We start from the raw sequence: 13231 nt of genomic DNA, 5'->3' as shown, positions 1-13231 counted from the left end.
TGCTGTTTTTTAAAGATTAAATTTTATGTGTAGAAACTGCATAAAATGTACACGAGGAAAGAAATTTGCTAATGATGAAGATGCTGTTGCATGATGTTTAAAAAAATTTGTTGAAAATTTGTCACACATGGCTTCACATGCTAATAACTCCATAACCGCACTTTCTGAAAGTGGTCAGGTGACTGACTTTTTTCATTTAGACAAATTCTGTGGACACACAGGAGGACATCTGTGCAGACGAAATCCTGCTGTTTGTTAAACTTAATGTGCTCGTCTGCACTCAGGTCTGAATATGCGAAGACTTTTAATAGAATGTTAATTATTACATTTTAATAAACCTTGTATACTTTTATTCTGCACAGGCTTAAAAATCATATACGAAAAACTCCACAGAAAAATGAATGTGATTTACAAAATAATTACACGCAGGAATTTTACCAAACAAACAGTATAAATATGTATATCTGCCTCGTGTTTACTGTACATGTATTAAGGTGTAATTTTCACAATTACAAACAAAAACAAAACAAAGCCAGACAGTAAAAACGGCGACAGTCGGAGAGTCAGACTGTCTGGAGCAGAGTTTTTCCATCTCCTCACACGGAGCAACGGTTTAGTCTCCTCATTAATGTCGAACACAAGGCCCAGTGAGTTATTGATCTCTGTCACAGACCGTCTGATGTCTGGCCAGAGACGGGCAAAGACAGACAGACAGAGACAGACGTGTCCTGAGTCATGGCCTGTGCCCTTCACACAGAGCTTGCCATCATGACTACTTTACATGTGTGACCCTTTGTGCATGTGATTCTGTGTGTTGTGTGTCTGTGTAATGATCAAAACAAAAAGTGGGGGTAACCAGCGGAGAGCGAGAGGAGGAAAAAAAAAAAAAAGAATATTCCCAAATCTTTGCTATTTGAAAATGATGCCCATTGTTCTTTTTTGGTGTGTGTTTGTTGGGGGAACAAGGGAGAGGAGGTAGATTTATTTCTGTCAGATTTGGGGAGTAAATACAGCAGGGGGACTCTGAGGGGGCGCTGTTCTGGCTGTGCTTGCCCACATTTGATCAGCAACATACTGGACCCTTATTGGACAGATCCAGTGGTCTCCTGGGAGACTCCGCCCCCACGGGAGCGGCTTCTGACAAAACGGCTCGAGCGTTTGGAAATCAGAGCATTCTCCACACGGCAGGGAAGAGTGCCTTCAAAACTCAGAACACAAAGCTTTAATACATAAATTTCAAGCATTGCTGATTCCTGCTCTTCCGGTCTAATCTTGTTGGCCGTTTAGATTTCCTGCCTTTTTACAAAATAACAACGCTGTGTTTCTTGGCTGTTATCACTGGAGAAAGCAGAACAGAGAGTTGTTTGAAAGTGAAACGACTTCAACACACAAATTCAGAAAAAAAATAGACCATCATAGATGATAGAGTGAAGAAAGCATTCGATTAAAGCAACCTCAAGTATATTTGACCCTAAACACACATAAATGTGTAGTTACAGAGGGAAAATAATAAAATTATAGACCTGTTCTCAACAGCACTCATTTATACATTATTACATTTCCCCAGTCTCCATACGTCTGAAGCCCCCCTGACTGCATGACTGGTTTCAGTGCACATGTCATCTAACATCTATCATCTCAGAGAAAAACAGCTAGAAACCCTTATCAGCCTGCTATCTGTACATCTGAAGCCTCTTGACTTCATGGCTGGCGTCAGTGTACATGTTATGTATCATCTGTGGTCAGTTCAACAAAAGTCTCAGGAAAAACAGCTGGAAACTGTGATCAGCTTGCTGTCTACACATTTGATGTCCCCTGACTGATGTTCTTGTGTTTGTCATGTACTATCATTTGACTGTTTAAAATTAACAAAATAAAAAATCTGGAAAATCAGTTGGAAACAGTGTCCTACTGTACATATGTTTGAGCCTCCTGACTGCACGGCAGGTGTCAGTGCTCATTCTTGTACTGGCCTTTTAACATCTATTGTCAGTTTATGAAAAGCCTCTGGAAGAACAACTACAAAGACAGTAAAGCCTGACTTATGCTTCTACAACTCTGTAACTCTGGGGCTACACAACAACATTGACATGGGGATGACCCTTTTGAAGTTCCTGGTCTATTTTTTTTCCTCCTTTTTCTGGACTAATTTGTCTATCAATAATCCACTTCTTTATAAAGTCATCAACCTTCAAACCAACATTACATGCAATTTCCCCTCCATAAATTGCTTGTCATCTGAGCGTCTCTGACTGTGTTGTAAAGTATATTTGAGGACTTTTCTGCCAAATGTTCCTCTATTTGAATCATGGCTGAAATGTAATCAGTGTGTTCACTGCAAAAGCTTTTAAATGACAGGAGAGGAAAGAGTGAAACCAGAAAAGTGACCAGTCACATCCCTTGTGGTCTCTGTTGTTTTTACATGTAGTCTCAATTTTTCAGAGGTGCACGTCAGGCTATGGAGAGGTGCTCGGAGTGGGTACGCAGTGACGCAGAGGGCTCTGCTTTGCTACAGAGCTGTGGAGACGGAGAAGCATAAATCGGGCTTAAGGGCTTTTGCTGGTGTGCGCGTACTGTAAGTACCTGTGTTGTCCAGCAGAATGACCATGTTGTTCCAGGCCAGACTGTGGTCAGGTTTCAGGACTGTTGCGTTCCTCCATGCATTCAGAGCATCCACGTGTCTGTTCTGATCAGCATACTGCCGTGACAGGACAGAAAACACAAAATAACTACTTTTACAATATAAAATTCTCATCCATCAGTCTGAGCCTTGGAAAACTGATTCACTGTTGACTGAAGTCTTAAAACAACTCAGTTTTATAAAACAAATTCTGGCTTATAAATCCCATCAAATTAATAAGTGATTTAAGCATTCTGCAGACAAAAGATCACATGTGGGAATTTTACTTCAGTTGGCATGCATACCTTTTAGTTTTTTTTTTTTTGGCAAATTTATTTACCATAACATTATCACAATAACTAAAAAAAACACACGTCTGTAGCCTCTCACCAAGCGTCCCAGGTTATAGTAGCAATCTGGGTATTTTTTCCGGAGACGGATGGCATTCCAGTAGCTCCGCTCTGCATGCTCAAACTTCCACAGGCTATTTTGAATGATGCCTAGATTCATCCATGCAGCAGCAAAATCAGACCTAGTAAGATTCAGAGTGCGGTGATCAGTGCTGACCCGCACAGTTGATTTCGTCAGTGACGGCTGCCTTTGCGCTGGACGACTTACTGAATAGAAACGGCTTTAGACAACAGCTGCTCCGCCTCCACAAGTTCGTTCCTCTCTTTCAGGATGTTGCCCAGGTTGTTCATGGCGTGGACGTAGGTAGGATGCAGCCTGAAAGCATGCAACGGGACCCACAACACCTTGTTTTTGTTATTTACACAATGTTACTAATAGGAGGGCACAGAAATGATGTGAATAAGTTACTAAGGGTCTGCAGAGGTGGCTGTTCCATGCATGGCTAAAACGTTTGCTTTTTCAATGCTGACACAGATTAACCTTTTTAGTGCAAACTCATACCACGATGTGTGCAGATGACTGCGCAGCCAAATGTCAGTAACTCTGCAGGAACTCCCGGTTCAGCAAAGTGTACAGATGCATGAAAAACGTGGCTGTGCTTAAATCGATTGTTGATGGTGCATGTTATGTGGCCACTCCACAAAGCTCCAGTCTCAGTAAAGCACAGGGCACAAACACCCCTGCAGGGATCACAGCCCACAGAGCAAAAACTGCTCACTGTGTGCGCAGAGACACAAACGAACAGCAAGAACGATGTTTAATAATTACTGGTGGGGGATAATGTCTGGAGTAAATAATAATAATAAAAAAAAAATCATTTTTGAAAGTTGATACAAACTAGACGACTTTTGGATCTTTTTGGTACATTCACATGCAGGGGTAGTGCATGTGAGGAAAACTGTCTTCAGACTTTATGTATGTATTTTCAAACAACATAACTGAGCAGAATGACTGACCTTTAGCAAAGGACAAAATTATTTCATATTTACAAAAAACAGTGAAAAGTCAAGGTCATAATCCAAACATCAAATCTTGGCGAGATGTCAAATTCCTATCTTTTATTTATTTATTTTAAAATTTTGGTTATTTTTAACAGCAGCATTGAATGCATCATTCATCAATGTGTTACACCACTTTGTTCTGTAAAAAAAACAAACATACAAAAAAGTGCTTCGTAATGGTTCTGCTCAATATGCCTGAAAACCTACAATTTGACACCAAGATCACACAAATCAAATAAGTAATGACATATTTGCGAGGGAAAAAATAGGGGGGGGGGGTAGATTTGATGGCCTTGAAATTAAACGCCGTTGTGGATTTCACTGATACTGTAACACAGATCCATTGTGATGAATAACATAACATAGAACTTGCCATGAATACTACATAAAATCATTCCAGTAGGAGCATTTTTATGCAAAAACTAATTTTCAGAGTCATTTTGATGGCCATCTTAGAAAATGGCTGCCATCTTGAATTTCCAAGTGGTCAATCCACCACATTTGATAAAGACAACTTTGGGCATCATCATGCCAAATTTGGTGCTTGTATTGTCATTTCATGATTTTAGTGTGAAATTGATGCCATCTGCTTCACTACTGATTGATGGGTAACCTGCAGTGTTTTCATGTCACCGTGTGGTATCTCTTCAGTTCCCTTGAAACCATAATAGAGAAGATACTAAAAAAGGACCAGGTCTGGCCAAAAGAAAACTGAAAACAAAGGTTCAAGTCAACTGTTCAAGTCCCACGCAGTGGATAAACACCACTAGGGAAAAGAAACCCTGACAAGTGCATGAGTCATTATGACTGATTAGGTTTTCAGTTATCTGAGTTGATTTTAATGGTATGTTAGAAACTTGTAAGTTATGAAATACCAGTCAGTAACGTTCTAGTTCTATATGCGGCCCAGACACTAAAACGGCACTTTTAAAGATTTTTTTGTTGAGTAAAGCTGTAGATTTTTTTTACCTGACTGCCTCTCTATAATATGCGATAGCAGCAGAAGAGTTGCCGCGGTCAGCCAGGTTCTTGCCCACATTGTAATGGACCTGAAGAATCGATCGACACACAAGACACCAGAACGTGACCTTAATGCTCGTCCTCGGGCAGGCAGGTGGCACACACAAAGCCTTTGTGGTTACCTTGGCATTGAGGGGACATACTGCCAGGGCACTGGTGAAGAGGGTTTGCTCTGATCGCCACTGGTGGCTGCGGAGCGCACATCGAGCCACATTCACACACAGCAACACAAGCACAGACACACACAGCAGCCTCTGGAGTGTGACAAACAGAAAGTTAACAGAAGTAAAGCATCAGATAGAAATGTCCCTGAAGCTTGGTGAAATGATGGCATGTTATCATGTTAGGCATGGGTGATATTAAAATTATTATCACATGATTTTTTTTTTTTTACTTTTTGGACACTGACTGTATTATGTCACACTACTACCCATACTAGTTTTGCGCTACAGTATATGACCCCTTTAAATGTGTTTAATTAACCATCATTAAGGCTTCAACATATCTGTAGCGCAAAGGTCGGCTGGTTCACACAACAGAATCATAATTTATATTACACATCTCCATGACTTATGTATTCACATGAAAATTACTTTATAGCCAGTTGATCATGACAGACTCAGTACTGCAGCACTCAATGGAGCTGCAGATATGTAGAAATGAGTGTTGATTTCCAAACTAATCAATACTTTCTTTTTTTTGGGTACCATTAAATAAATGTTTCTGGCCTGGCAGGGCTTCTTGGCTTGATTTCTCACGGTGTTGATGGTATTTCTCGATTCGTATCACGGTGCCCTGTCACAATGATGACTACGACATTGTTGCGTTCCGCTCACCGCTATCTCACATGAACTCCTGTTACACCTCGCTGAGTTACTTTCTGCCTTAACCAAATTGCTTAATTCAAATCCCTCACGCAAGAAAAACACTTCCTCAGCCAGTGAAGGATGATGATGGAGATGCTGAGGTTGGATGAGGACTGAGAATGTTTGGCACAGAAAATGAAAATGACAGACTCAAGAGTGTGTAAACATTATTTTTTTGACAATATATGGAAAAATTTAAACTCAAATGTTAAGCCTCTCCTGCAAAAGGGGCGAGGGGGGGATTTAAAATATGAGGTAATTCTAGAAAAGGGGAGGAGCCTGGATAGAAATTTGCAATATACCATAGAAATAAAAGTGTGTGTGTATATATATATATATATATATATATATATATATATATATATATATATATATATATATATATATATATACACACACACACACACACACACTAGCAAGGTGTGCCATTTTATTAGGCACACCTTGCTAGTATGGGTTGGACTCAGGTGTTGGAAACATTCTTCAGAGATGTTGGTCCATACTGACATGACAGCATCACCCAGTTGCCCATTCAACCAGTTTGCCCATTATCCTCTGACATCATCAACCCTAGAGATGGCTGTATGTGAAAATCCCAGTAGATTAGCACCTTCTGAAACGGTCAGACCAGCCTGTCTGGCACCAACCACCATGCCACATTCAAAGTCATTTCAATCCCCTTTCTTCCCCATTCTGATGCTCAGTTTGAACTTCAGCAAGTCGTCTTCACCACATCTACATGTCTAAATGCCCTAAGTTGCTGCCATGTGATTGGCTGATTAGTTATTTGAGTTGAGCAATTGAAAAGGTGTACCTAATAAAGTGACCAGTGAGTGTATATGATAACTAGTTTTCAGCACAAAGTAAATTTGCTCAATTAAAACAAACAAAAAAACAAAAACAAAGGGACGGCACCATAATTACAGCTGATATACATTTATATAATCCGTTTTACTTTCCACACTCGGAGAACTTTGAATGATTGGAAATAAAATACATAATATGGGATGTGCATCTCTCCCGTATAAAAAATCTGTGTCTTGATACATGTCCTACAATACAATTCACAAACAATACTTTTGATCATGGAATGATTAGGTGTGACACCATTAAATACAATTCTTTGTTTGATGTACACATTAATTTTCCTTGATAAATTAGAATAAGCAAAATGTGGCACTGCTTACTGTCAATTTAATGAAAAAACAGGCACCTTCTTCAGGATCTTACTACTGTGCCGCAGCACAGAAGCACTGCTACACTTACTTTTTGTTCACCACAAGAGGCAACACCACATACAGGAGTAGAAAGCACAGCATAGAAGAAGCCCAGAAGAAGAAGTCAGATGTTCTTGGCATAGCATAACCTTCCTGTTCTGAACCGGTGTGACCGTAGCAAATTGTGAAACAAACAAAGTTCAAACAGGTACACTTATCCATTACACTGCTACCACTAGTGGACATGCCCATTTTGTTTATCTCTCACAAAATTAGCATTCCTGTGACCAGTATCATGACAGCCTCTTGCCAACCTTTGAAGATGTGAAAACGGTGTAACAGATACGTAATGTTAAAAATCGAGGCCCTCATTTAGTTCACAGTACATTCAAAACCGTAAATGGACTGCATTTATATGGCCTACAGTAGTGTTCAGAATAATAGTAGTGCTATGTGACTAAAAAGATTAATCCAGGTTTTGAGTATATTTCTTATTGTTACATATGAAACAAGGTACCAGTAGATTCAGTAGATTCTCACAAATCCAACAAGACCAAGCATTCATGATATGCACACTCTTAAGGATATGAAATTGGGCTATTAGAAAAAAAAAGTAGAAAAGGGGGTGTTCACAATAATAGTAGTGTGGCATTCAGTCAGTGAGTTCGGCAATTTTGTGGAACAAACAAGTGTGAATCAGGTGTCCCCTATTTAAGGATGAAGCCAGCACCTGTTGAACATGCTTTTGTCTTTGAAAGCCTGAGGAAAATGGGACATTCAAGACATTGTTCAGAAGAACAGCGTAGTTTGATTAAAAAGTTGATTGGAGAGGGGAAAACTTATACACAGGTGCAAAAAATGATAGGCTGTTCATCTATAATGATCTCCAATGATTTAAAATGGAGAAAAAAAAACAGAGACGTGTGGAAGAAAACGGAAAACCACCAAAATGGATAGAAGCATAACCAGAATGGCAAAGGCTCACCCATTGATCAGCTCCAGGATGATCAAAGACAGTCTGGAGTTACCTGTAAGTGCTGTGACAGTTAGAAGATGCCTGTGTGAAGCTAATTTATTTGCAAGAATCCCCCGCAAAGTCCCTCTGTTAAATAAAAGACGTGCAGAAGAGGTTACAATTTGCCAAAAAAAAAAAAAAAAAAACAACACATCAACTGGCCTAAAGAGAAATGGAGGAATATTTTGTGGCTTGATGAGAGTAAAATTGTTCTTTTTGGGTCCAAGGGCCGCAGACAGTTTGTGAGACGACCCCCAAACTCTGAATTCAAGCCACAGTTCACAGTGAAGACAGTGAAGCATGGTGGTGCAAGCATTACGATATGGGCATGTTTCTCCTACTATGGTGTTGGGCCTATATATCGCATACCAGGTATCATGGATCAGTTTGGATATGTCAAAATACTTGAAGAGGTCATGTTGCCTTATGCTGAAGAGGACATGCCCTTGAAATAAGTGTTTCAACAAGACAATGACCCCAAGCACACTAGTAAACGAGCAAAATCTTGGTTCCAAACCAATAAAATTAATGCCTCGCAGATGTGAAGAAATCATGAAAAACTGTGGTTATACAACTAAATACTAGTTTAGTGATTTACAGGATTGCTAAAAAGCAGTTTGAACATAATAGTTTTGAGTTTGTAGCGTCAACAACAGATGCTACTATTATTGTGAACACCCCCTTTTCTACTTTTTTTTTTTACTAATAGCCCAATTTCATAGCCTTAAGAGTGTGCATTTCATGAATGCTTGGTCTTGTTGGATTTGTGAGAATCTACTGGTACCTTGTTTCCCATGTAACAATAAGAAATATACTTAAAACCTTTATTAATCTTTTTAGTCACACAGCACTATTATTCTGAACACTACTGTATATCAAAAGCTCAAAGTGCTTTACAGTGACGCCTCGCATTCACACATACTTTCACACACTACTGTCAGGGTGTTGCCATGTGAGGTGCTCACCACACACTGGGAGCAACTTAGGGATTAAGGACCTTGCCCAAGGGCCCTTAGTGATTTTCCAGCCAGATGGGGTTTTGAACAGAGGATCCACTGCTTAACCACTGGACCATCATCTCCCCATTTAGATCAATTCAAGGGTCAGTGCATTAGTAGCAGGGGTGGTGGCCAAGTGGTTGGTGTGGTTGTTTCCAGTGTGGAAGTCTCTTGGATGGGGTTCAAACCCTACCGCTATTCATTCTCCATGTAACCTGGAGTTGCGTGAAGAAGGGTAGCCGGCGTAAAACCTGTGCCAAAATCAATATGCTGATCCACTTCGGATTTGGTGTGACAACAAGGAAGCAGCCGAAGAGCCTTACTTTTAGGCGTCAGTGCATTAATGGAGTAATAGCTATTACTTTAAACATTTTTTATTCATATCTGCTCATTGTTACACCTCTAATGGAATACTGTTGCAAAAAGCAGCTTTATGGCCACACTGCATAGCTGTGACCAAACCAGGACACAACTCAGCAATGTTCTGGAGAACATCTCCGGTAAATTCCTGTAGTTCCTTTTTTTTTTTTTGAAGTGTGATCTTTCTTCAAGATGGACTTTTACCCTGTATTTGCTCCAGAGATAGCAGCAGTGTCCCAGCGAATAGGCCAGCAGGAGGCAGTAGCCAGCAGATGACAGGTAGAGAACACGCTCCGCAATAACGAAGCCCACCCTGAAGAAAACGTTAGAGGCTGGAAGGAACGGGACCACCAGCAGCACCAGACCCAAACTTATGGTCCTGGATACAAAAGGAAGAGGCCATAAAATGGAAAGAGAATATATTAACATATATAACAGTCAGGTTAACAATCTATATTTACCATATTTAAAACGTACCGGAATGTAAGTCTCACCTTTTTTCTGTCATCACTTCTTTAATTTTGGAGTTTTGTGCACATTCTTAGTGTACCTTTGTTGCTAGCGTTTATTCTTATTATTGGAGTTTATGGTTTAGCGGTTTGATTCCTTGGAAAGCCATATCTCATCTCATATTCAGCCGCTTATCTGAGATTAGGCTGCGGGGGCAACAGCTCCAACAGGGGACCCCAAACTCCACTTTCCCAGGACACATTAACCACCTCTGATTAGGGGATACCGAGGCATTCCCAGGCCAGTGTGGAGATATAATCTCTCCACCTAGTCCTGAGTCTTCTGAGGTCTCCTCCCAGATGGATGTGGTTGGAACACCTCTGTAGGGAGGCACCCAAGGGGCATACAAGATGCCCAAACCACCTCAGCTGGCTTTTTTCCAATGTGAAGGAGCAGCGACTCTACTCTGAGCTCCCCACAGATGACCAAGCTTCTCGCCTTATCTCTAAGGGAGACACCAGCCACCCTGCTGAGGAAGCCCATTTCGGCCGATTGTACCCACTATCTAGTTCTTTCTGTTATGACCCAACCCTGAAGACCATAGTCGAGAGTAGGAATGAAGATTGACCAGTAGATCGAGAGCTTCGGCCTTTTGGCTCAGGCCCCTTTTCATCACAACAGTACGATAGAGCAAATGCAATACAGTCCCTGTTGTGCCAATTCGTTGGCCAATCTGATGCTCCATTGTCTCATCACTCATGAACAAGACCCTGAGGTACTTGAACTCCTTCACTTGGGGCAAGACCTCATTCCCTACCCGGAGTAGAGAACCACAGCCTCAGATTTAGAGGCGCTGATCCTCATCCCAGCCACTTCACACTCTGCTGCGAACCGACCCAGTGAGTGCTGGAGGTCACAAGCCGATGAAGCCAACTAAACCAGCCATATATAAATTATTATACTGAAACATGTTGGAGGTCTCATGGCCGGCCTTGCTATGTAATAGCTCAGGCTTGGTCTTGGCCTCAGCATCGTCCGGCCTCAGAAAATAAGCTGAGGACGGTTCAAGGCTGCTTGTTTTTACTTATTTTCTGCACTGTTTACTTCTCACCAAACAGAAAAGCTCCTGCCGTGGTAAATTTACATATATGATAGTCGATATGCGTAATGTTTTCTAGTCACCACAGATACACATGCTACACTACGTCTACAAGTACTAACATGTAAAACAAAACAGCCTTGTCACTACTCAAGCATTATTGTATTCCTTCACCCGGTTAACGCATTAATGTCTGTGATCCAAACACAGCATGCCAGGAAAGTACACAAAAGATTATATAAGGCCCCGCCCGACTCACTTGGTTGTGGCTTGATGTTACACGAGTCTATAAGAACAGGTCACAGCAACTACAATAGACTTCGTATAATACTCCGCATTGGCCTTGGAGACCCAGAACTCGGACATGGCCTTTGTGGCAGAGGAGTCAACGATAACACTGATAATGAATGAATGAACACACGAGTTCATGCTGTATAAGTCACACTGGACTTGAAGTCGCAAGGCCTCTCAAATTTGTAAAAAAGAGAAGAAAAAAAAGAAGAAGAAGAAACATGTTGCTTGCACTCCGGAAAATAAGGCTTATGGAAACGAGATACGGGTTGAAGTACACTTAAACTCGAGCAAAGGCAGTCCTACACCCAGCTAAACTTTCTCTTCAAACACACTTTCTCCAAACCAACAGAGAATTTTAAAATCTCTCTAAGAGCAATCGAGACGTGATGCAGTGGTCACGCTACGGTGGATATGATCCAATTTTCATAATCAAGTGAGTCTGGAGAGGCCAACATGTACTCCATCTCATCTACAGCGAGCACGAGATGGTTGTACTCTCTTACCTCCGCCTCTGGCTGTCCTGTGAGCATAAGGCTTGGTTTATCAAGCCTATCAGGATGCACCAGAGCAGCAGCAGCCACACCATCCTCCAATCAGTGGCTGACTTAATGAGAGGCACACAGCCCATGGACCAATCAAAACACAGCCACCAGGGACACAGCAGCAGCCAGGCATTCAGAGAGTAGTAGTAATTATAGTTCACGATCTGCCAATCAAAGAGGAACACGAGGAGTTCACAACGAAGACGAGGAGGGAGCAAAATGTTTGAAAAATCACAACTAAAACGCAAAGACAGGATTATACATTTAGCATGATAGGATAACTAGGCTCATTAGAGTTGGTTCACTGTTTTAGAAAGCAGATGTGACCATGTCATCGCCTGCATCTACAGTGTGTCACCAAATCTTACAAACCAGATGCAAAGAACAACTCTGAATCAACATCACTCACTCGAAGGAATACATTTTCAGCAAAAGAAGCAGGGTTGTCTACGTCAGTGAATGCCGGTGGTCCAGTTCCCATGATCCTCCAGCGTGCGTAGAGCATCGAGAGTCCTCCAAAAGTCATGAGAGCCAATCGTGTCAGCAATCCGCTTTGCAGAATCTCACGTACCTTACATAACAGCACAGTTCCTCACTGAATAATCAGCAAAATGCAGATATTTAAATGTGTCCTACACAGACAATGCATGTCGTGTGGCATCAATCAAATGCAGGTCAAACATAATTTTTGACAGAAAAGAGCAAGACAGGGAAGAGGCAGAAACTGACTGTGACTTACATCTTGGAGATTCTTCCTAAAGAGTAGTCTCTGGCTGAGTTCATACACATTAACATTACAGATCAGCAGGATATCAAAGGCTGCGTTCACACCCTGAGAGAAAATACACAGGAAGACAAAATGTCAAATGGATTTTATCCACAGTATGTCTGCATCAAAGCCATACAATCAAAAATCCATCATGTTTTTTAATTTATTTTTTTTTAATGCCATTTTCTTTTAATAAATCAGTCAAGAAAAGTTTTTCATCATATCTTTAGCAGGATTCTTACAATATGAGGGGAAGACTTTCACCAAACTTGGTGGTGGCTGGAAACACAAGGCATGAATTTTGGGGGCACACTGGAACAAAACAAATTATGCCAGGATGTTTTTCTTTTGAGAACCACATGCACAAGTATGGGCAACATGGTGGCTTAGTGGTTAGCACTGTTGCCTCACAGCAAGAAGTCATGGGTTTGATTCTCACCTGTAGCCTTTCTGTGTGGGGTTTGCATGTTCTCCCCGTGTTTGCGTGGGTTTCCTCCCACACTGCCATGTCAGACATGCAGGTCAGGTGAATTGGAAACTTTATTACTGTCCACCAGGTGGAGATGTTG

General features: G+C 41.2%; 1 protein-coding gene and 1 long non-coding RNA gene across 2 annotated transcripts in view; one reads left to right on the top strand and one right to left on the bottom strand.

The window, feature by feature from the left end:
- tmtc4 (transmembrane O-mannosyltransferase targeting cadherins 4) overlaps positions 1-13231 on the bottom strand; it is a 35658-nt gene that overhangs the window by 1047 nt on the left and 21380 nt on the right. Inside the window, exons 7-15 of the mRNA XM_034185971.1 lie at positions 12633-12725; positions 12303-12464; positions 11855-12057; positions 9713-9887; positions 5175-5306; positions 5002-5081; positions 3239-3346; positions 3011-3152; positions 2584-2698 (exon numbers count right to left, since the gene is read on the bottom strand). Of these exons, the coding sequence (XP_034041862.1) occupies positions 2584-2698; positions 3011-3152; positions 3239-3346; positions 5002-5081; positions 5175-5306; positions 9713-9887; positions 11855-12057; positions 12303-12464; positions 12633-12725 (1210 nt within the window). The remainder of the gene's footprint in view (positions 1-2583; positions 2699-3010; positions 3153-3238; positions 3347-5001; positions 5082-5174; positions 5307-9712; positions 9888-11854; positions 12058-12302; positions 12465-12632; positions 12726-13231) is intronic.
- Positions 1-13231, top strand: part of LOC117524205 — a 283790-nt gene that overhangs the window by 250664 nt on the left and 19895 nt on the right. The window lies entirely within an intron of this gene.

Source organism: Thalassophryne amazonica, chromosome 14 (genome assembly GCF_902500255.1).
Source record: "Thalassophryne amazonica chromosome 14, fThaAma1.1, whole genome shotgun sequence".
In the NCBI taxonomy this organism is placed as follows: Eukaryota; Metazoa; Chordata; class Actinopteri; order Batrachoidiformes; family Batrachoididae; genus Thalassophryne; species Thalassophryne amazonica.
This window is presented reverse-complemented; position numbering and strand designations above follow the sequence as displayed.